Here is a 25108-nt window from a genome sequence, read left to right as displayed (position 1 = left end):
CAGGAGATTTATCTGGGAACAGGCTGGGGGAGGGAGTTCAAAGGTTATTGCACAAGATATTATGGCAGTGTTGAACACCCCACTTACCCATGCCCCATTGCCTTTTAATCACCCCCTAAACATTACCCAAGCATAACCCCTCAACCAGCTATGTGAACTGTGGAACACTGAAATGTTGCTTACACATTAATAATGCATGGGCATTGCCAGAAATATACATGACCAACTGTAGATTCTCAAGTGCCTCCTCTCAACTTTAATGTAAAAATCTAATCGTGACTAGGGCTGTTACGGTGACCGTATTACCGCCAGTCACGAGTCATGATGGCAGTCAAATTCCATGTGACCATTTAGTCACGGTAATTAGGCTTCTCCAGGCTCCGATGCTGCTGCTAGTCATTTTAAGCTAAACGTTCTCATCTGTTGCATTAGACTCATTGCTTAAAACAGTTTTTTTTTATGCTAGTGGTTGTATTAAATTGGGATCTATCGCATCCCGCAACTGTCCCGGACAATGTTTGGAATATTTATTTCTCACACAGAACAGGTCAACTTATGCACTATGGGGGATAGTAGATAGGCTAATGCTTTTGCTGTTTGCTAGGGCTACTCATCTTGTTGGCTGACAAAAAGTAAATGTGGACAGTTCTTACTATCTTCAATATGCACCGTAGAATTGGATAAGGACGCACATGTCCATCTTCACTTGTAGCTTGTGAGAAAGACCCGAGCGGTTAGAAGGGAATTATAATTATTATTATATTCAGCCCAAGGGGATAATGGCCACTGGGTGCAAAAGGCATGGATTTGTTTAGGGGGATTATTATTATTATTATTATTATTATTATTATGGCCCCACAAAGCAGACGCAGACAGGAAATTTGAGGCATTATCAAGTGTTTGTCAAATTGTGAATGAGAGACTGATGAAGTGTGTACAGCCTGCACAAAAAACAAAGCAGAGCTCATCGTTAGAGTCGCAACATGCAGCCTTAGAATGTATTAAAAATCAAAACATATAGCCCAATGTTTGTAGAACTAGTTACACAAATAACTAAATTAAGCATTAAGGAGTACCGGTTTTTGTTAACCACTCGACATATTTTATTTATCTATACTCAATTGTATTCGTCATACTATAAAACAATATAAAATTATACTAAGAAATTCTAAGCAAATCTTGTCTGCTAAATTAACTGTAGCCACATGCCTGTGGGCCCAACAGGGCCCAACATAAGGCAGTACAGAGTATACCACATTCTGTTCTTCTGAAATAGACTACATTTTCTTCATATCATGTTTCTTTAGATCCGTCTAAAATAAATAAGGGATTTATTGTGATGGTGTAGGCTATATTACATGGATTTATTAGACTTTTTAAAATGTAGATATTCCAAAGGTCTGCATCAGTGGCTTGTAGGCTATGCGTGGAAGCCACGAGATGCTAAATGTGTTTACGTTAATTTACGCTTGCTTGACAATGCTTGACAATCACAAGCTATCAAAATTTCATGACCGCCACAGCCCTAATTGTAACTGGTACAATTATTCTCCATTAAGGGAAAGGGGGATACCTAGTCAGTTGTACAACTGAATGCCTTCAAGTGAAATGTGTCGTCCGCATTTAACCCAACCCCTCTGAATCTGAGGTGCGGGGGGCTTCCTTAATCAACATCCACATCTTCGGCACCCGGGGAACAGTGGGTTAACTGCCTTGCTCAGGGGGAGGATGACAGATTTTTACCTTGTCACCTCGGGGATTCGATCCAGCAACCTTTCAGTTAATGGCCCAACGCTCTAACCACTAACATTATTGTCAGCTAAATAAAGTTATACCCATTTTATAGGGATTAATGATGAATGCTGTCAGTGTTCGTAATCGTAGACCTATGAATGGTGTCCATCCATTTCCGACAGGGGCAGGCAGTGTAAAGTGGTCTAAGCAGCAGCCCCACTCCACCACTCACACCCTACCTACTCAATCCTCAATCCCCCTCCCCCATCCAGCTGCTTTTGTGACCCATCTCAGATCGCAGGATCCGGGGCCTGACGGCACGCACACACCTGCCCAGACAGACTGCCACGCTCCCCCAGTTGGCTGCCCAGCCTCATTGCTGCAGCTACAACTGCAGAGATTAGTGTCTGTGGTGGCATGTGTCCCTGGCTCACCATGCGTGGCCCCCACTTGTGGCAGTGCGTGTGCGCACAGCTGGGTATTTTTCTCTGCCCCATGCATGCAAGCCTCGAGCTTTATGTGTGTGTGTGAGAAATCTGTGTGTGGTGATGTCACCCATGACTAGCCTTGAGTTTGTGTGTGTCGGTGTGTGTGTGTGTGTGTTGGAAGTGTAAATCTCTAGGTGTGTGCGTCTCTGTGTGTGTTATGGGTGCGACATTTCTCTGGCTCCACAGTGATCACAGATGTCTGTTCCTCTCAGTCTAAGAGATTACCAGCTGCTGCCAAATTATAATCCACACCCCACACGCCTCATATTACAAACATTCTGATAAGGCAACTGGATATTCCGTGCAATGCATGTATACATATAGGTGTACAGTCTTGGCCAAAAGTTTTGAGAATGACACAAATATTAATTTTCAAAGTCTGCTGCCTCAGTTTATATTATGGCAATTTGCACATACTCCAGAATGTTATGAAGAGTGATCAAATTAATTGCAATTAATTACAAAGTCCCTCTTTGCCATGCAAATGAACTGAATCCCAAAAAACATTTCCACTGCATTTCAGCCATGCCACAAAAGGACCAGCTGACATCATGTCAGTGATTCTCTCGTTAACACAGGTGTGAGTGTTGACGAGGACAAGGCTGGAGATCACTCTGTCATGCTGATTGAGTTTGAATAACAGACTGGAAGCTTCAAAAGGAGGGTGGTGCTTGGAATCATTGTTCTTCCTCTGTCAACCATGGTTACCTGCAAGGAAACACGCACCATCATCATTGCTTTGCACAAAAATGGCTTCACAGGCAATGATATTGCTGCCAGTAAGATTACACCTAATTCAACCATTTTTCAGATTATCAAGAACTTCAAGGAGAGCGGTTCAATTGTTGTGAAGAAGGCTTCAGGGCGCCCAAGAAAGTCCAACAAGCGCCAGGACCGTCTCCTAAAGTTGATTCAGCTGCAGGATCGGGGCACCACCAGTACAGAGCTTGCTCAGGAATGGCCGCAGGCAGGTCTGAGTGCATCTGCATGCACAGTGAGGCGAATACTTTTGGAGGATGGCCTGGTGTCAAGAAGGGCAGCAAAGAAGCCACTTCTCTCCAGGAAAAACATCAGGGACAGACTGATATTCTGCAAAAGTTACAGGAATTGGACTGCTGAGGAATGGGGTAAAGTCATTTTCTCTGATGAATCCCCTTTCCGATTGTTTGGGGCATCCGGAAAAAAGCTTGTCCGGAGAAGACAAGGTGAGTGCTACCAACAAAAACCCACAAATTCTGACAAACTCCAAGCATTGATTATGCAAGAATGGGCTGCCATCAGTCAGGATGTGGCCCAGAAGTTAATTGACAGCATGCCAGGGCGGATTGCAGAGGTCTTGAAAAAGAAGGTTCAACACTGCAAATATTGACTCTTTGCATCAACTTCATGTAATTGTCAATAAAAGCCTTTGACACTTATGAAATGCTTGTAATTATACTTCAGTATTCCATAGTAACATCTGACAAAAATATCTAAAGGCACTGAAGCAGCAAACTTTGTGGAAATTAATATTTGTGTCATTCTCAAAACTTTTGGCCATGACTGTACAGTACCCACACATGCAACCATATTCAAACAAAACCCTTATAGAAATCCTCTCCGCCCACAATAATAACATAGGATGCTTATCTGAACACACAAAACAAAACAAGCAGTTTAGGGAGAATGCTGAAAATATATAAATCACTATGCTTGTGGATTACTTAGTACATTTACGACATTCGTATTGCTCATCGTTATTGTTATTAGTCTTGTGTTTGAGCACAGGAATACAGACACGGCACTCTTTCCCTCCCTTGCGCCTACGCTCTTTTCCCCCTCTCAAGGGTGAGTGATCTCGCTCGTCTCTGCTCTTCGTCCCACTGGTAATCAGCCGCCGCATTTGGCTCAGTAATGAAAGCAATCCCAGTGCCTTTCACTCCAGCAAACCCTAAATAATGAGACCTGCCTTCCTCTCCTTCTCGCTACACTTGCCTCTCCCCCTGCTGCCTAATGGCTGGGGAAGAGCCTGCGTCTGCTGGAGTAGAGGAAACATGGACATTCGCATGCTTTTGTAGTCCACCATCCTCTCCGTGTTCCACTCAGAGTTCTGCAAATCTAGGTCTAATCTCAAGGTAGGTACAGTACTGGCTATTCCCAAAATGCAAAGATCATGAGTGTTAATCCATGTGAGAGTTTGTTTATTTCTGAGAATTAACATGTAAAAAAATGACACCACATCAGATTAGTCCTCAGTCTTATCTACATAATCAGACACTGTGATGCTCGTCGTTCCACATGATGCACAAAGCAGACACGGCTCTTTAAGAAACTGTTTATTGTTGAACACAGCAGGTAAATGAGAAAACGTCTTATCCATAATTACAATCAGAGACGACAACAATGCCATTGATTATGACGACCCAGATAGTAAGAATAATCATTAAACCATAACACCCATTACCACTGATATGGCAGTTTATACCTTTGTCTCGCCATTGAAAATGGTTCTGGTCAACTACAGAGCACTGCAACCAGTCAGTGACAGTGTCCAGACAAACAGATCATATGACAACCACACGGCAACAGTAGTACAATCAGACACAGCTGCTGCTACAACAGCCATACAGTAAGTGACGCGGGTTGACACCAGTTCGTCAACATAAAGCATTGACAAATAGGTTTACTTAACAGTACAGAGAGAATCAAATCAACAAAGGTTTGTGTGAGTAGAACCACGTTTCCCCTCAGACTGTCAACCAGTGGAGCAGTACAGGCAGCAGCACTAGCTCAGTGAGAAGCTCTTTCTGCAACAGTCAGTCCAGATAGCATCCCAGGTAGGCTACAGAGAGAAGGTGTTGGTACAGTCCAGGTATTGCGTTTCATATGAATCTGTTCCCAGATCACAGAGATTTGGCACAACAGAAACGAGAAGGTCTGTGAAGGTATTGACAAAGCAGCGGATGCTGAATCCTCAACCAAATAGCCTAGTCCAACGAGAGCACAGATGGCCCGATTGACTCGAATATTAAAGGAATTTACACAATCTAAAGTCAATTTCCAATCACAATGTGACCTAGGATTCCAGGACCATTGTCCCAGCAAATCAGAGGGTCTGTACGAGCACAGGGAAGAGCAGAGACAGGTGTTCGGCTCCTCTGATTGGTAGCTTGTGTGTGGTGTAGAAGTGGATGACCTCTGGGATGGTGTTGAATGGCAGGCTGTTCTGCCCCAGGACGTACTTCCCATCCTTACACTGGCTGAACTTTATGTGCATGAAGCCTAGGCAGCTCCTGAGAGAGAAGGCCGAAGGGCAGAGTCATGGACCACATGATGACACACTGGAAGTGACATATACAGCCTACTTATTTCTGGCATTTTATGAGGCATTTCTTACCCAGATTTAACAACATATCATAATGTTGGACTAGTAAGAAGAGAGGGAAGGGGGAATTATACAGTATAAATTAGTCATGTAATGGCTTGTGAGAGACAAGACAAAGATGATGAGAGAGAGAGCGACGGAGAGGAAGCAAGCAATACAGAACTAGCAGTAGAGCAGCGCTGCACCTCCCCTTTAAGAGCTAGCTGCCATCATGATGTATGTCTAATTATAGAAGCAGAGGGAAAGACAATTGGCTCTAATTGGTCATCATTAGTTTGCAAAATCAACAATGGAAGACTAGGGAAATCTGTTGTTCTACACAATGCAATAACAACAAACAGAACCAGCATCACTACATTGCTAATTAGCTATGGCTTGTTTTTTGTGTTCTTTGGAGCACATCACCCATCAGGCTTGAAAGGTACACTACATGACCCAAAATAAGTGGACACCTGTTTGTTGAACATCTCATTCCAAATTCATGGGCATTAATATTGAGTTGGTCCCCCATTTGCTGCCATAGCAGCCTCCACTCTTCTGGGAAGGCTTTCAACTAGATGTTGGAACATTGCTGCAGGAACTTGCTTCCATTCAGCCACAAGAGCATTAGTGAAGAAGGGCACTGATGTTGGGCGATGAGGCCTGGCTCGTGTTCCAATTCATCCCAAAGGTGTTCGATGGGGTTGAGGTCAGGGTTCTATGCAGGCCAGTCAAGTTCTTCCACACTAATCTCGACAAACCATTTCCGTATGGACCTCACTTTGTGCACGGGGGCATTGTCATGCTGAAAAGGCCTTCCCCAAACTGTTGCCACAAAAGGTGGAAGCACAGAATCGTCTAGAATGTCATTGTATAATGTAGCATTAAGATTTCCCTTCACTGGAACTAAGGGGCCTAACCCGAACCATGAAAAACAGCCCCAGACCATTATTCCTCCTCCACCAACCTTTACAGTTGGCACTATGCATTCGGGCAGGTAGCGTCCTCCTAGCATCCGCCAAACCCAGATGTGTCCGTTGGACTGCCAGATGGTGAAGCGTGATTCATTACTCCAGAGAACGTGTTTCCCCTGCTCCAGAGTCCAATGGCGCCAAGCTTTACACCACTCTAGCCGACGCTTGGCATTGCGCATGGTGATCTTAGACTTGTGTGCAGCTGCTCGGCCCTGGAAACCTATTTCATGAAGCTCCCAGCAAACAGTTCTTGTGCTGACATTTCTTCCAGAGTCAGTTTGGAACTCGATGGTGTTGCTACCAAGAACAGACTATTTTTACGCACTACAGCAATCAGTGGTCTCTTTCTGTGAGCTTGTGTGGCCTACCACTTCGCGGCTGAGCCGCTCCACAATAACAGCACTTACAGTTCCCCCGGGGCAGCTCTAGCAGGGCAGAAATCTGACGTACTGACTTGTTGGAAAGGTGGCATCCTATGACGGTGCTACGTTGAAAGTCACTGAGCACTTCAGTAAGGCCATTCTACTGCCAATTTCTGTCTATGGAGATTGCATGGCTTTGTGAACCTGTCAGCAACGGGTGTGGCCGAAATAGCCAAATCCACTCATTTGAAGGGGTGTCCACACACTTTATTATATATAGTCTGTGTTTCAAATTAAATCACAGATCCCTGACAAGCTGTTAGAGAAGAATCCCTCTTGAAGAGACATGATTTGTCTGTGTATTTGCCTCATCCATATTGGTGTGATGCTGGGCTGTGTGTCAGTCTGTTTCCATGCCGACTCACTCTACTGGTTCTCTATCGCTTTGATTCCATCTCCAACTACCTCTGGCATGTCTCCCTCACAACAATTTAGAGACACAAAGCACCTGCCAGTCTAAAGATCAAACCACTGCTTCTTTCAGACCCCTGGACCTCCTATTGTGAGACGAGGGCCACATACTGTAGCTTTGTCGTTTCACATGTCAGCCTGTCTATTTGAGCTGTTAACATCGGCGGGTGTGTGTTTGTGTGTGTGTTTGAGTGACATTGTATCCGTGTGATGTCTGTGAGGCTGAAAATGAGAACCTCTAATGTGGTGTGCGTGCGTGCACTCAGGCGTGCCTGTGTGTGGCCCACAGAAGGTGATTCATATTCATTAGTGATTGGAAAGCGGCTGATGTGAGAGCTGCAGTGTGCTGTATCTGCCTGATTACCACTCAGAGAGAGAAGAAGTGCTGGGGGAAGAGAGGGGGAATGAGAGTGAGGGAGGGAGAAAAAAGGGGGAGAGTGATGGAGAAGGGGATTTAAGGATCAAGCTAGTAATTAGAGAGAAGAGATTTGGCCATATAAGCACTATTATGCGGCATGAAGGACTATTGAGAAGAAAATCAGTGTGCCAATGATCTTCAATGGGTTGAGGGAGGAGGAGAGAGAAAGCAGAGGAGGTTAAGAGAGACAGATGGAGGCCTACATACAGTGAGATAGAAGCTCAGTAGGGAAGGTGGCTGCAAGTATACATTACACAGTATACTTGCCGTTATTTAACTACACAAGTCAGTTAAGAACAAATTCCTATTTTACAATGACGGCCTACCCCTGCCAAACCTTCCCCTAACCCGGACGACGCTCCCGATCGTGGCCGGTTGTGATACAGCCCGGGATCGAACCAGGGTCTGTAGTGACGCCTCTAGACCACTGCGCCACTCGGGAGACAATCAAGTCAGAGTAGTTAAATCGGAGGATGATTCAATAAATATTCTAACCTACTGTACTTATGGACTATTTGACTCATACCAAACTGTATTTAAGTGCATTAGCAATGATTTGATGTTGCTGTTCAGATGTAAATGGTGTGATTATGTTGAGCTTTATACCGTAGTGAGAGAGAGTAGTCGTTGAGGCTGGTCTGGCTGTTCCTCACCAGGTAGCTACACTCCTTACACAGGGTCAACAGAGACTCTGCCTCTGACCGCGACAGTGCCCCGTGGTACCACCTGACAGATACACAACATGAATGGAGGGAGGGAAAAAGACATGGGGCCTCATTTATCAAAAGGTTGATATTTATCAAATTTGAACTTGACAGGAAAGTGTGCGTATCTCCATGCAAATATCAGACCATGCGTACGCACAACTTCGGGTTAAAGAATTGTATTACAAGCAAACATTGTTATTTTGGGGGAAATGGAGGTGTTTGACGCACAGAATTGGATATTTATTGAAGGCTAACAAAAGCACTAAAACGTAGGCTAATTATATAACAGATGCGTTTGCCATCGGTAAGGAGTTCGCAGAGCAGCATGCAGCCTAATATGTTTCTATGAGTCTTATAATATGGTCTGAAATCATAATCGTATTTACTGACATAACTGGTTAATTCCACAACAAATATTAGGCTACTACTTATTCATCGCTCATTCAATAGCCAAGGAGCACAACATCATAGCCCACTTAATCTCAGAGCCTTTACCAAGACAGGAAATAGCATTTTTTGTTTGAAAAAGTAACAGCAAAAGTTGAAAACATTAGCCCACACCTCTACAGAAATGTGTTCCAATTTACCATTGTGCTTTCTTTTAGAATCAGACATGGCCCAGTTGCAATATTTCCAAATCATACAGCAAATGAGGGTGTTTACGTTACCATAAAGGTGAATGGAGGACGTTTTTCAGGCGGGGGTGTATACAATATGGCTCTGATTTATCAATTTAAAAAATGTGGATATGTTGCGTATGACCGTTTAATACATTCCAATAAGTTGTGATGCGCACAAATCCTAGAATCTCCACCTACGCCAAAATTTAGTAAGAAATGTACACATGGTTGATAAATTAGGCCCGTGGAGTACTGTGCAATGTCAAATATTAGTGGTAAATTAAGGGATTTTCTTTTGTGACATACAGTACACAGATGTGAAAATAAAGTGACGTGCAAATATTTGATTGCCACTATTGTTGAAATGTGTTTCTGTAGGTGCAAATGTGTCATGTAGTGTGTTATAACCATGTTTCTTCTCACTTTAAACAAGCATGGTCTCCTCTAGTCACTGTTTACTAACTCTGGCAGATGGCACAGGGGTCGGACTGAGACCAGACCACACTCACTCAAACATGAGTAGGGATCTCCAGTGGATCCTATAACAACCCTTAAAAGACCACCTGGGAGAGTAATGTACTACCCTCTCACTTCATGTACCATGGCCTGGTGTACAAATATATGATTGATTAGTAGAGTTTGTTCATTCATATATTGTATATCGAAACATAGTTTATTCTAATGATATACATGTATAAAACAAAACCACATTTACATTCTACTGTGATGCTTTCAGTATTACTGGGTAGATGAAGCAATAACACCCAACCCAAACAAGAGATATCAAAGTAAACAATAAAAATGTCATTACAAAAGGAAAAGAGTACGGTACGTACACTTGTTTCTCCAGGGGCAGGTTGGGGTCTACTCTCTCCCCCATCATGTTGTGAGGGTCAGAGCAGGGCATCCGGAACTTCATGCTCCCTCCTGCCAGGGGACTGGACCTGGGTGGACGCAGGCGCTCGGTGGGGGACGAGGACCGTTCCCACTCAGCACCATCAAACTGCACTGAAAAAAAGAAAGTGAGTCAGAGTATCTCATTAAAAACGGAAAACTCAAGCCAGGCCTGGGAAAACAGTGTAGATACTGTTGTTGGTGCAGATGGAAAAAGGGTTGGGCATGCCATAGCACAGAGAACAGACTGTTTCTGCTGAAGGGGTACACAGTGGAGAGGAGTGCTGGTAGCACAGATCTGACTGGGTGCAACATCATCATCCAATGGTTGGCTGGGACTAGGAGCTGCTCCAGGGGAGATCTGCAGGGTGACCTAATGAAAGGAGGCATGAGAGGACCACATAGCACAGGGGGCTTCTGGGTTGTGGCAGAAGCGGACCCTGAGGGGCTGCAGTGCGATGTAGAGGGAGAGTCGGTGCTGTGTGGCGACAGGCAAAATACCACCATGACCCAATGTTATGAGACCCATTGTTGTGTGCTACCACCAGTATCTGGCTTACTAGACCTATTATGATGAGTTACAAAAAAGGCCTTCAATAGCCACTTGTTGCCAAACCTATTGTTGGGTTGTTAGGTTGTGACCCATTGATGTACAGTACCAGTCAAGGGTTTTTCTTTATTTTTGCTATTTCTACATTGTAGAATAATAGTGAAGACATCAAAACTATGAACACATATGGAATCATGTAGTAACCAAAAGTGTTAAACAAATTTAAATATATTAGATTCTTCAAAGTAGCCACCCTTTGCCTTGATGACAGCTTTGCACACTCTTGGCATTCTCTCAACCAGCTTCACCTGGAATGTTTTTCCAACAGTCTTGAAGGAGTTTCCACATATGGCTGCTTTCCCTTCACTGCGGTCCAACTCATCATAAACCATCTCAAATCGCTGCAGAATGCTGTAGTAGCCATGCTGCTTAAGTGTGCCTTGAATTCTAAATAAATCACTGAGTGTCACCAGCAAAGCACCCCCACATCATCACACCTCCACCTCCATGCTTCACAGTGGGAACCAGACATGCGAATATCATCCATTCACCTACTCTGCATCTCACAAAGACATGACGGTTGGAACCAAAAATCGCAAATTTGGACTCATCAGAGCAAAGGACAGATTTCCACCGGTCTAACGTCCATTGCTCGTGTTTCTTGTCACAAGCAAGTCTCTACTTCTTATTGGTGTCCTTTAGTAGTGGTTTCTTTGCAGCAATTCAAACATGAAGGCCTGATTCACACAATCTCTTCTGAGCAGTTGATGTTGATGTGTCTGTTACTTGAACTCTGTGAAGCATTTATTTGGGCTGCATTCTGAGGTGCAGTTAACTCTAATGAATGTATCCTCTGCAGCAGAGGTAACTCTGGGTCTTCCTTTCCTGTTGCGGTCCTCATGAGAGACAGTTTCATCATAGCGCTTGATAGTTTTTGGGACTGCACTTGAAAAGTGTTCTGCATTGACTGACCTTCATGTCTCAAAGTAATGATGGACAGTTGTTTCTCTTTGCTTATTTGAGCTGTTCTTGCCATAATATTGACTTGGCCTTTTACCAAATAGGGCTATCTTCTGTATACCACCCCTACCTTGTCACAACACAACTGATTAGCACAAACGCATTAAGAAGAGCCAAGCTGTCATCAAGGCAATGGGAGGTTATTATGAAGAATTTGTTTAACACTTTATTGGTTACTACATGATTTCATGTGTGTTATTTCACAGTTTTGACATCTTCACTATTATTATACAATGTAGAACAATAGTAAAAACAAACAAAAACCCTGGAATGAGTAGGTGTGTCCAAACTTTTGACTGGTACTGTATGTTAACATCATACAAAAAGCAGGCAGGGCAGATGCAGGACACTGGGGGTTCAGGCTGGTGGGTCAGGGAACAGGTTGGGAAGTGAGAAGGTGTTGTCCTGGGTAGGTGTTGTCCTATCAGGAGCTCCTCCTCCATCTGCTGCCCCACTGGAGGGGGGCAGGGTAGCTCAGGCAGCTCTGACATCTCTACAGGGAGCCAGGTGCAGAGGAGAGACAGATAAAAAAGAATCGATGGATAGGAGGGGGAAGTAGAATGAATATGGAGATGGATGGAATATGGAGGAGAGGTAAGAAGTCTGAAGGTAGCCAAGTAGATGCTGTGTGTCAGATTGACAATGATGTGGACTGTGTGTCTAGGATGGTGAGGACAGGGAACACAAATGAGGCAGGAGCGGAACAAAATAGCTCATTACAATCCGTGGCCAGCAACCACGTAACCCATTACTGCAGTCTCAATGGCGCACGCACACAGAATCCGCCACAGCTGCGCTACACACCACACAGTGAATTACTAAACAAATGAAGGGGGGCTGACATCTTGATGATCGGACAAAACCAAAGACCCCCTGGGTGTGTGACATAAAAGGGCAGCTGAACAGGGCATTAGGAGAGACCCCAGTGATGCTGTACATACATCCCTCACTCTCATCCCTCCCTCGCTCTCTCACTAGTTCATTATTGAGCAGGGAAAACACACTCCGCCACTTTCTCTGGCTCTCTGTGAACTATTGGCGCATGATGCAGTACAATGGCCCCATCTGGAGAGCCCTCCCAGCCCTGCAGAAGCCATCATTAAAGTGTGACCAGCTCAGAGAGAACAACAGTGAGGGAGGACTAGAATGAAAGGAAGGAGGGAATGAACTCAGTGAAGAGAATCATACATGGTTTTGAAAAGGGATTGCAGTTAGAGTTCAGCTTTGCTTGTCACAGTTAAATGAGAACATTTCTAACAGAATTCCTGCCCTGTTTAGGGGGATGCAATACCAAGGACATACAGTACACCATGTACTTAGAAACCAGTTGCACTCGCAGTACGTGTGGGTGTGCATTCTGTTCAAATTCTATGATTCCACAGTTGCTGCTATTTGTAGCACACAAGTGTCCAGTATAAATGTTTGAATGTCTGGAAGGCTATTTGGGGCATCCGTGTTCCAGTGCGACCTCCTGCCTGCAGTGTAACATTTCCCCTAAATGGCCCCTTTATAATCCCCTCATGACATCACCTTTACCTCCTCCTACAGATGTCAGCACTCATCACTGTGACAAAGGGCAGGACGTGACCTTTTGCTGGCCGGGTGCATGCGCGCACACAGAGCTGTCACTCAAACAGAGGGAACATCTGGGCTCCATTTACTACTAATGGGAAGCTGTGGATCTATCACACAGGTTGTGGAGGCCATTTGCCCGAAGGTCTTTCTTGTGATATATTTACATTCTGACAACATCATGTTCAGAGAGAGAGAGAGGGGAGAGAACTAGCAGGCAGAATGACATTTCAGAACAGAATATTCAATAATATATTTGAAAACCTGTACAAACCACTCAGCAGACACAAAAGACAACCTCACACTGAAGTGGGTCCGCTGGTTGAACCAAGAAAAAGGCATTTCAGTATAAAACAAGTTTTCAATCCATTTGACTCTTTCAGTATGGAAGACAATGGCACTACAACCTCAGAGCTCATCATCTGAGTAAATATAAAAAGCCATTTTATTTTTTATCAAAATAACTATCCTGGAATCAAGTGACAGGAGCATTGGATAAATCCTGCTGTATTTCGTCATTAAACACAAAGCATCTGTTTTGTAACAAGCCCAGCTCCCCATGTTCTCTCTGCCAACAAAAGGCTTTCTGCCGGGCGCAACTTCTTCCTAATAATGACAGATAATTAACACCCCTATCCATGAATAAACACTAAGGCATATAAAATAGGAATATGGCATTTGAAATCCATTTTCATGGACAGAACTGCCATTTTCTTATTCAGCTCAAACCAATGGCTTTCTACTATTCCTCCCTTTCTGATTTCTCTTCTTGGCCTCATTTTTTCTGGGATTGTATATTCTGTTGGTTCCTGCGCACACACACACACCTCCCTCTCTCCCCCACTAAGTGGTGCATTATCTATCCCTTCACTACTTCTCTCCCCCCTCCCCATCTCACTCTGCCTCCCATCCAACTCACTTGAGGGAACGAGTCTGGATGGTGAAGGATGTCTTTCCATTAACATCAGTAAAGCTTCACATGGAGCGAGAGAGCGCGAGGGTTGGAAGAATGTCAACACGACACATCCTGTAAATTGATGGAGAAGCCAGTTGGGAACCCCAGGGCCAGCTTAGAGTGAGCTAACAGACCAGGGACACACCGGCCAAGGTGACGGAAATCTCATGATTGCTGCGTCGCACGCACACATGCACACAAATGTGTCTTTGTAGACGCCAGTCTACAGTACATTCACACCTGGAAAACCAATCCAACATTCCGTATCTGCAAAATATTGTGTGAGAGACCTTTAAATTATATTTAAGGCCCCCTACTTGTGGAGGGAAACAAGATATCAGAGATCAGATACTAAAATCACATACTGTAGATCAAATATGCTGTGTACCTAACACCATTCATCTACTCATTAGACAGGGCATTCTGTGTGGAGTAATGAGTGTCCATTAAATTAGCTCACTAATTGGTGTTGCATGGCTGCAGGGCTATCTATGCAACCCTCACTGTTGAATGTTAAAACATTCACAGGAATTAATGATGGTTGTAATAGGGGCGAGCTAGGTGCTAGTGACAGGTTTGTAGTGTTCTAATTAAAACCTACTGGACTGAGCATGTCTGTCTGCCAGCAGCAGGCTCTCTCACACTGCTGGTGTCACATAATTGACTACCAACTCACACCCAGACACTGATCTCCACCTGAGCTGGACTGGACTCCACAGTGAATACTGTACATCCCACTCTAAAAGAGGATATGCACAGCATTTTACTTCCTGGTTATCATAATTGTGCATGTAATATGCAACTATCCAAAAAGCCACCTCTAAATGTGCTTTTCCTTTATTAATGAGGATCCTGCTCTCACTCCTGACCAATGTTCCCTTTAAGCTGCGCTTGTTCGCAGGAGTGCAGCTCCCCAGGACTGCCGTGCAGAAGAAATATCAGCACGCGCAGAGAAACACTAGATTGAACTTAACTACGGGGAAAAAAACTGTAGAAGGTTAACACTATCAACATTTCCATTTACTATGGGAATTGATCGAATCAATGCAATATTATACACTTTCAATGCAACATACCAAAACATACCTAACTATGCAAGACTAAGTATGCAGAAATAACTATGCAAAATATGTTGTTGTAGGCGGAACAGTGCAGCATAACCAACCAGAGCTGCAGTAGACCTTTATGCAAATAGACCATTGCCATATATGGATCTGTGCTATTCACTTTAAACTGGACCGTGTTTACAGTATGAGTAGATGCGCTTGTTTTGAGATCCAAGAAAGAGCTGCATGTAGCCAAGTGTGCACGTGTTCATATTAGTCCACTTATAGATCATTTGTAGTCAGCAATGGGAAAGTGATTGCTTCCTATAAGAGCACAAAACGTGTACATTTCTTTCTTTCAAAAGTGAGTCGGATAAACAGCTTTTTTGTCTTAAAGGGGCAGTGTTGTATTTTGAGAGAGGCTTGAATAAGCTAAGTAGCCAATAGGCAGAGGATAGCATAATGTATCTAATTCTCTGTAATAATGTTATGGGAATAATAATGCATTTTAAATTTTGTATAAAATGCTTCTTGCATCAAAACAACATTTTCAGTCACCTTGTTTGAAGGACAAGTGGATAAACAGGTTAATGTCAAGCCCTGCATGTTCTTTTCAAAAGTCTCATGGAATGTAGGTCTACATTGAACAACACATTGGCTGCTATTGTAGGCTGAATGATAGAACATCCATTTCCATGTTAAAATGTAATGGGATGCATTTTCTCCATTGTTTTTGATGGTAGGCCACTCTGGTAGGCCTACATTATGATCAAATAGCCACAGTAGCCTACTTGACCATTGTCTGAAACTAACTTAAAGCAGGTACAGCCTCAGTGTTCACAGTAAACGCTTGCTGGAAGTTGCACTGAATTTTCACTGAATTTTCACAACATTCAAGTTTGCGCTCAGCAGACCTGAAATTTGCTCAGTGCCGAAAAAATTTAAGGGAATATTTCTCCTGACTGTGGTAACTGTTGATAATCAGTGTGTGGTGATGAGGTGAGAGCTGAGGCACTGCTGGCAGATCGTAGGTTATCAGGCGGTGTGTCACCTCGGCAGGGAGGGAGGATTACAGGGACAGTCCTGTCACCGCTGTGGGAGGAGAGGCCGCAGTGAAGGCGAAGGTGTCAGCGCCACGCATGACTGATTGCTCCCTGTCACAATGGCCTCGACGCCTCCCCCCCCTCGACCCCTCCCTGCTCCTCCACAGCCAATGTCATTCATTATCTTCTATCCCCTGCCCTCGGAGTCGCTGGGATCCACAAACATCCGCACTGAGCTCACATCAAATCTCCCATAACCTTGGATGTCCCCCCTCTCTCTCTCTACAGCTCTTCAACTAACCCTCAGTGCTGCCATACCAACCCTGCCTAGTAATGCCCGCCATCTGACTGGGAATATGGATTAAAAGTGAGAATGGAACATACTGCAGTGTTTCTGTTTTTCCCTCCAACCAATCTGTTCACACAGGCCGGGGTGCTGGCAGCTAACTGACTGTAGGTAGAAAAACAGGTGCCAGAAAATCATGAGTGAAGGTTTTTCTCCCCCCATCTGGTACCATTTCTTATTGGTGTTGTAATAGATCCTGTCCTGGAGATCTGGGTTTTATCCCTTAAATCTTCTGAGAGGGTCGCCCACCCGATGGAAGTAATCCTCTCCGACAATGCTACGTTGTCTAATTAATGCCTGCGATGTAATGTGATTTGAACATGTTCTGTGTGTTTGTGTCTGTGTCGTGTGTTGCTGTAGCAGTTCTGCTGACCACCTGCTTATTAGAACTGGATCAGTCATGCACACGCGAGCATGTAATTAACGGAGAAGAGGGGGAGGAAGGGAGAGCGAATGCATGAAAAAGAGGAGTGAAAGCAAGCGTGTTGATTTATTCTCCTGTCACTTTGACCTCCTGACTGAGATGCAGCTCAATTAAGTAGGCTTGCCCTGCCGTATCGTAACTGATCTACTGCCCACCGTCCAGTCTGTCAATCACACACACACCAGAAATGGAGACAGGGCCTCACAATATAAAAAAACCCTTGCATTGTTTATGATGTACACTGAGCATTCCACAGGGATGCTGGCCCATGTTGACTCCAATGCTTCCCGTCGTTGTGTCAAGTTGGCTGGATGTCCTTTTGGTGGTGGGCCAGTCTTGATACACACAGGAAACTGTTGAGTGTGAAAAAACCCAGCAACAATGCAGTCTTGACAACTACTACCATACCCCACTCAAAGGCACTTAACGGTAAGTATTTTGTCTTGCCCATTCACCGTCTGAAAGGCACACACACACACACACACACACAATTCTTCTTTAAAAACTAGAGTCGATTTCCGCGGCAGAGTGAAATGTAATTAGCATTAAAAAAAAATCCCCATAGAAATCTGTCAGTTTAATCTAGAGATGAGACATTTTTTGGCATCGGATGCATCTCAATCCATCACATCCGCTGATGTCGCACTTCCGCATCTGCGGTGAAAGATATAGAGCAGTGTTTGTCAGATGAGACATCCCGAAAATCAGTCTTCTCACAAAATCGTCCAAACGGTTTGGCCTACAAACTATGACTCCCTCTGTGGAAAGATGAGACTCACGAAAACGATGGTGTTCTCTGTAACAACCACAATCACCTTGACTCGCTTGAAGTCGGTACAGCCAATCTGCAAACTTCTGTGTGTAGCATCCGAACAGTTTGGCTACACACATTTTGCTCTAGGATGCCCACAGGCCTCATCTAAAGGTCCCCCGGTAACAGTTTAAAAAAAATGAAGTGTAGTGCATTCAGAAATTATTCAGACCCTTTCCCCACTTCGTGATGTTACAGCCATATTCTTAAAATGTATTAAATGTTTTTTCCCCTCAATCTACACACAATACCCCATAATGACAACGCAAAAAAATGGTTTAGAAATGTTAGCAAATGTATTGCCTTATTTATTTACGTAAGTATTCAGACCCTTTGCCATTGAGCTCAGGTGCATCCTGTTTCCATGAATCATCCTTGAGATGTTTCTACAACTTGGAGTCCATCTGTGGCATATTCAATTGATTGGACATGATTTGGAAAGGCACACACCTGTCTATATAAGGTCCCTCAGTTGACAGTGAATGTCAGAGCAAAAACCAAGCCTGAGGTCGAAGGAATTGTCCATAGAGCTCTGAGACAGGATTGTGTCAAGAAAGCATTGAAGGTCCCCAAGAACACAGTGGTCTCCATCATTCTTGAAATGAAAGATATTCTGAACCACCAAGACTCTTCCTAGAACTGACCGCCAGGCCAAAACGGAGCAATTGTGGAAGAAGGGCCTTGGTCAAGAACGTGACCAAGAGCCCGATTGTCACTCTGAAAGAGCTCCAAAGTTCTTCTGTGGAGATGGGAGAACCTTCCAGAAGGACAACCATCTCTGCAGCCCTCCACCAATCAGGCCTTTATGGTAGAGTGGCCAGACGGAAGCTCCCCAATAAAAGGCACGACAGCTTTTTAGTTTGCAAAAAAGCACCTAAAGGACAAGATTCTCTGGTTTGATGAAACCAAGACTGAACTCTTTGGCCTGAATGCCAAACGTCACGTCTCGGGGAAACCTGGCACCATCCCTACGGTGAAGCATGGTGGTGACAGCATCATGCTGCGGGGATGTTTTTCAGCGGCAGGGACTGGGAGACTAGTCTGGATCAAAAGATTAACTCAGCAAAGTACAGAGAGATCCTTGATGAAAATCTGCTCCAGAGCGCTCAGGACCTGACTGACCAGCAGGACAACGACCCTAAGCACACAATGCAGGAATGGCTTCAGGACAAATCTCTGAATGTCCTTGAGTGGCCACAGTCAGACTTGAACCCAATCGAACATCTTTGGAGAAACCTGAAAATAGCTGTGCAGCGACGCTCCCCTTCCAACCTGACAGAGCTTGAATGGGAGAAACTCCCAAAATACAGGTGTGCCAAACTTGTAGTATCATACCCCAGAAGAATCGAGGCTGTAATTGCTTCCAAAGATGCTTCAATGAAGTACTGAGTAAAGGGTCTGAATACTTATGTAAATGTGATATTTTTTCAAATTTATATTTTAAAAAATAAGTCTGTCTAAAAACCTGTTTTTGCTTTGTCATTGGAGTTATATACATGTAAAAAGTGTAAAAAAAATATATATATATATATATATATCACATTTACATATGTGTGTGCGTTTCCTGATCCTTCTTATATCTCTCAGATATAGGACATACAGTGGGGCAAAAAAGTATTTAGTCAGCCACCAATTGTGCAAGTTCTCCCACTTAAAAAGATGAGGCCTGTAATTTTCATCATAGGTACACTTCAACTATGACAGACAAAATGAGAATTTTTTTCCCCAGAAAATCACATTGTAGGATTTTTAATTAAGTTATTTGCAAATTATGGTGGAAAATAAGTATTCGGTCAACAACAAACATTTCTCAATACTTTGTTATATACCCTTTGTTGACCATGACAGAGGTCAAACGTTTTCTGTAAGTCTTCACAAGGTTCTCACACTGTTGCTGGTATTTTGGCCCATTTCTCCATGCAGATCTCCTCTAGAGCAGTGATGTTTTGGGGCTGTTGCTGGGCAACACGGACTTTCAACTCCCTCCAAAGATTTTCTATTGGGTTGAGATCTGGAGACTGGCTAGGACACTCCAGGACCTTGAAATGCTTCTTACAAAGCCACTCTTTCATTGCCCGGGCGGTGTGTTTGGGATCATTGTCATGCTGAAAGACCCAGCCACGTTTCATCTTCAATGCCCTTGCTGATGGAAGGAGGTTTTGAGTCAAAATCTCACGATACATGGTCCCATTCATTCTTTCCTTTACACGGATCAGTCGTTCTGGTCCCTTTGCAGAAAAACAGCCCCAAAGCATGATGTTTCCACAACCATGCTTCACAGTAGGTATGGTGTTCTTTGGATGCAACTCAGCATTCTTTGTCCTCCAAACATGACGAGTTGAGTTTTTACCAACAAGTTCCATTTTGGTTTCATCTGACCATATGACATTCTCCCAATCTTCTTCTGGATCATCCAAATGCTCTCTAGCAAACTTCAGACGGGCCTGGACATGTACTGGCTTAAGCAGGGGGACACGTCTGGCACTGCAGGATTTGAGTCCCTGGCGGCGTAGTGTGTTACTGATGGTAGGCTTTGTTACTTTGGTCCCAGCTCTCTGCAGGTCATTCACTAGGTCCCCCCGTGTGGTTCTGGGATTTTTGCTCACCGTTCTTGTGATCATTTTGACCCCACGGGGTGAGATCTTGCGTAGAGCCCCAGATTGAGGGAGATTATCAGTGGTCTTGTATGTCTTCCATTTCCTAAGAATTGCTCCCACAGTTGATTTCTTTAAACCAAGCTGCTTACCTATTGCAGATTCAGTCTTCCCAGCCTGGTGCAGATCTACAATTTTGTTTCTGGTGTTCTTTGACAGCTCTTTGGTCTTGGCCATAGTGGAGTTTGGAGTGTGATTGTTTGAGGTTGTGGACAGGTGTCTTTTATACTGATACCAAGTTCAAACAGGTGCCATTAATACGGGTAATGAGTGGAGGACAGAGGAGCCTCTTAAAGAAGAAGTTACAGGTCTGTGAGAGCCAGAAATCTTGCTTGTTTGTAGGTGACCAAATAATTATTTTCCACCATAATTTGCAAATAAATTCATTAAAAATCCTACAATGTGATTTTCTGAATTTTTTTCTCATTTTGTCTGTCATAGTTGAAGTGTACTTATTATGAAAATTACAGGCCTCTCATCTTTTTTAAGTGGGAGAACTTGCACAATTGGTGGCTGACTAAATGCTTTTTTGCCCCACTGTATATTTCATAACAAACTTCCTTTGGATTTTTTTTTTTTTTTGGGGGCGGCTCTCTGTTCTATATAGTGAATATGTTTCTCAATGCATTTGTATGGGCTAATAGCAGGAAGGCCAATTTTTATATATATATATATATATATATATATATAATTTTTTAAATAAGTATATTTTTTGATTCTTCAAGGGGTCTTAAAATTCCAAATCAAATAGCTAAATTATCCTTGGTATGACCTTCTTAAAACAATTCCATATAGCTTAGTAGAACCCCTCTACAGTCCAAGGGCTGTAGAACCCAGCAGCGTTGGTAGTTCAAAACACAAATGGGTGTGCCTGGCATCTACTACCATACCCCTTTCAAAGGCACACATACACAATCCAAGTCTCAAATGTCTCAAGGTTTGAAAATCCTTCTGTAACCTGTCTCCTCCCCTTCATCTACACTGATTGAAGTGGATTTAACAAGTGACATCAATAAGGGATCATAGCTTTCACCTGGTCAGTCTATATCATGGATAACGCAGGTGTTCTTAATGTTTTTATACTCAGCGTAAGTGTCAGATACAGATAGCAAATTCATTAACACACACAGCAAAGTCACCCTTATCATCCAGTCTCGTGTTCAATTGGCAAGTAGTCATGAATGTGATCATTCAAGGTGTGTGTGTGTGTGCAATGGACAGAGTGTGGAAGTGGTCATTCAAGGTGTGTGTGTGCGCGCGCAATGGACAGAGTGTGGAAGTGGTCATTCAAGGTGTGTGTGTGCGCGCGCAATGGACAGAGTATGGAAGTGGTCATTCAAGGTGTATGTGTGTGTGCGCAATGGACAGAGTATGGAAGTGGTCATTCAAGGTGTGTGTGTGTGTGCGCAATGGACAGAGTATGGAAGTGGTCATTCAAGGACAGAGTGTGTGTGTGTGGTCATTCAAGGTGTGTGTGTGTGTGCAATGGACAGAGTATGGAAGTGGTCATTCAATGGACAGAGTATGGAAGTGGTCATTCAAGGTGTGTGTGTGTGTGTGCAATGGACAGAGTATGGAAGTGGTCATTCAAGGACAGAGTATGGAAGTGGTCATTCAAGGTGGAAGTGTGTGTGTGTGTGTGCAATGGACAGAGTATGGAAGTGGTCATTCAAGGTGTGTGTGTGCAATGGACAGAGTATGGAAGTGGTCATTCAAGGTGTGTGTGTGTGTGTGCAATGGACAGAGTATGGAAGTGGTCATTCAAGGTGTGTGTGTGTGTGTGTGTGCAATGGACAGAGTATGGAAGTGGTCATTCAAGGTGTGTGTGTGTGCAATGGACAGAGTATGGAAGTGGTCATTCAAGGTGTGTGTGTGGACAGAGTATGCAATGGACAGAGTATGGAAGTGGTCATTCAAGGTGTGTGTGTGTGTGCAATGGACAGAGTATGGAAGTGGTCATTCAAGGTGTGTGTGTGTGTGTGGACAGAGTGCAATGGACAGAGTGTGGAAGTGGTCATTCAAGGTGTGTGTGTGTGTGGACAGAGTGTGTGTGTGTGTGGACAGAGTGTGGAAGTGGTCATTCAAGTGTGTGTGTGTGCAATGGACAGAGTGGTCATTCAAGGTGTGTGTGTGGACAGAGTATGGAAGTGTCATTCAAGGTGTGTGTGTGTGTGTACATGGAAGTGGTCATTCAAGGTGTGTGTGTGTGTGTGTGCAATGGACAGAGTATGGAAGTGGTCATTCAAGGTGTGTGTGTGTGTGGACAGAGTGTGGAATGGATTCAGAGTAATGGACAGTGGTCATTCAAGGTGTGTGTGTGTGCAATGGACAGAGTATGGAAGTGGTCATTCAAGGTGTGTGTGTGTGTGTGTGCAATGGACAGAGTATGGAAGTGGTCATTCAAGGTGTGTGTGTGTGTGGAAGTGGTCATTCAAGTGTGTGTGTGTGTACAATGGACAGAGTGTGGAAGTGGACAGTCATTCAAGGTGTGTGTGTGTGTGCAATGTGTGTGTGTGTGTGCAATGGACAGAGTATGGAAGTGGTCATTCAAGGTGTGTGTGTGTGTGTGTGCAATGGACAGAGTATGGAAGTGGTCATTCAAGGTGTGTGTGTGTGTGTGTGTGGACAATGGACAGAGTGGATGGAAGTGGTCATTCAAGGTGTGTGTGTGTGTGTGTGTGCAATGGACAGAGTATGGAAGTGGTCATTCAAGGTGTGTGTGTGTGTGCAATGCAATGGACAGAGTGTGGAAGTGGTCATTCAAGGTGTGTGTGTGTGTGCAATGGACAGAGTATGGAAGTGGTCATTCAAGGTGTGTGTGTGCAATGGACAGAGTATGGAAGTGGTCATTCAAGGTGTGTGTGTGTGTGTGTGCAATGGACAGAGTATGGAAGTGGTCATTCAAGGTGTGTGTGTGTGTGTGTGTGTGTGTGCAATGGACAGAGTATGGAAGTGGTCATTCAAGGTGTGTGTGTGTGTGTGTGCAATGGACAGAGTAATGGACAGAGTCATTCATTCAAGTGTGTGTGTGTGTGTGCAATGGACAGAGTGTGGAAGTGGTCATTCAAGGTGTGTGTGTGTGTGTGTGTGCAATGGACAGAGTATGGAAGTGGTCATTCAAGGTGTGTGTGTGTGTGTGCAATGGACAATGGACAGAAGTATGGAACAGTGGTCATTCAAGGTGTGTGTGTGTGTGTGCAATGGACAGAGTATGGAAGTGGTCATTCAAGGTGTGTGTGTGTGTGTGTGTGTGTGTGTGTGTGTGTGTGTGCAATGGACAGAGTATGGAAGTGGTCATTCAAGGTGTGTGTGTGTGTGTGTGTGTGCAATGGACAGAGTGTGGAAGTGGTCATTCAAGGTGTCATTCAAGTGTGTGTGTGTGTGCAATGGACAGAGTATGGAAGTGGTCATTCAAGCAATGGACAGAGTATGGAAGTGGTCATTCAAGGTGTGTGTGTGTGTGTGCAATGGACAGAGTGTGGAAGTGGTCATTCAAGGTGTGTGTGTGTGTGTGTGTGCAATGGACAGAGTATGGAAGTGGTCATTCAAGGTGTGTGTGTGTGTGTGTGCAATGGACAGAGTATGGTCATTCAGTGGTCATTGGACAAGGTGTGTGTGTGTGTGTGTGCAATGGACAGAGTGTGGAAGTGGTCATTCAAGGTTCAAGGTGTGTGTGTGTGTGTGTGTGTGTGCAATGGACAGAGTATGGAAGTGGTCATTCAAGGTGTGTGTGTGTGTGTGTGCAATGGACAGAGTATGGAAGTGGTCATTCAAGGTGTGTGTGTGTGTGTGCAATGGACAGAGTATGGAAGTGGTCATTCAAGGTGTGTGTTTAGTAGCGTGAGAGTAAAAAGTGAAAGATTATTCATGGAGTGTAAAAGGGTGGTTGTGAGTGTTAGGGACAAGTACTCAAACAGACTAGCTTCAACCAGAGATTTTTAAAAAATGAAATACACTAAAATGTGTTTGTGGAATGTGCTTTGTGGCATGTCCGGGGGGGGGGAGATACATTTTGTCTTGAAGACCATGTCAATTTGCTTTGACTCTAGTTTTCCATTTGTACATGTTTTGGTTTTTGCCCCTCAAATAAACAACAAGGCAAGCATCACTCAGTTCTTCTCCCTAAATTCCCTTTCCCTCACTCAATTGCATTCCAAGCGCTCCCTCTACACACGCATGCTGAGTTGGCACACAAGCTCCCGTTAGGCTTACAGAAATAAATGCCTATAAAAACAGAGGAACGGTCTAACTGATAGGATACACAAGATATATTCCTTGCCAAATTACGACAGTTTTAAATCATAAATAAAACATAGACTGGTTGATTGAAGTAGGGAAATATGTGTTCTAAAAATGAGCTGCAGTTTGGGAATAATTGTATCCAGTCTATTTTCTGCTTAGGCTACTTTGTGAACTGCTGGTGCCATTTAGAATTGGTCAGCCTAAGCCATAACCCCCCTAAACATAGAGAGGTTCCACACTGAAAATATGCAAAAACAGGTTAAAGACAAAGAGCATATTTTCATCAGAATCATTATGCCTAGGCCTACTTACCAAACTGATGCCGTGCCGTAATTCATCACCATGCACAATGTGGAATCGTTCATCCATTTTTAAAAAGTCCAAAGAACAGGCAGAATAAACTAAATTAAACGTCTGTAGGTCTATATCGAAAA

The 25108-nt window shown here is 43.9% G+C and overlaps 1 protein-coding gene across 6 annotated transcripts in view; it reads right to left on the bottom strand.

Moving 5' to 3' along the window:
- Nucleotides 1-4522: 4522 nt before the first annotated feature.
- Nucleotides 4523-25108, bottom strand: part of LOC112250886 (SH2 domain-containing adapter protein D) — a 28812-nt gene continuing 8226 nt past the window's right edge. For 5 of the 6 annotated variants that reach the window (XM_024421412.2, XM_024421411.2, XM_024421407.2 and 2 more), the window contains exons 5-7: nucleotides 9954-10125; nucleotides 8397-8516; nucleotides 4523-5494 (exon numbers count right to left, since the gene is read on the bottom strand). In XM_024421412.2, coding sequence (XP_024277180.1) covers nucleotides 5308-5494; nucleotides 8397-8516; nucleotides 9954-10125 — 479 coding nt within the window. In that variant the 3' untranslated portion in view covers nucleotides 4523-5307. Of the gene's footprint in view, nucleotides 5495-8116; nucleotides 8517-9953; nucleotides 10126-25108 lie in introns of all 6 variants that reach the window. The other variant, XR_006083448.1, reaches the window with a different exon arrangement.

This window comes from Oncorhynchus tshawytscha, linkage group LG05, assembly GCF_018296145.1.
Source record: "Oncorhynchus tshawytscha isolate Ot180627B linkage group LG05, Otsh_v2.0, whole genome shotgun sequence".
NCBI classification, from domain to species: domain Eukaryota; kingdom Metazoa; phylum Chordata; class Actinopteri; order Salmoniformes; family Salmonidae; genus Oncorhynchus; species Oncorhynchus tshawytscha.
Note: the sequence above shows the minus strand (reverse complement) of the source record. Positions and strands in the feature narration are given on the sequence as shown.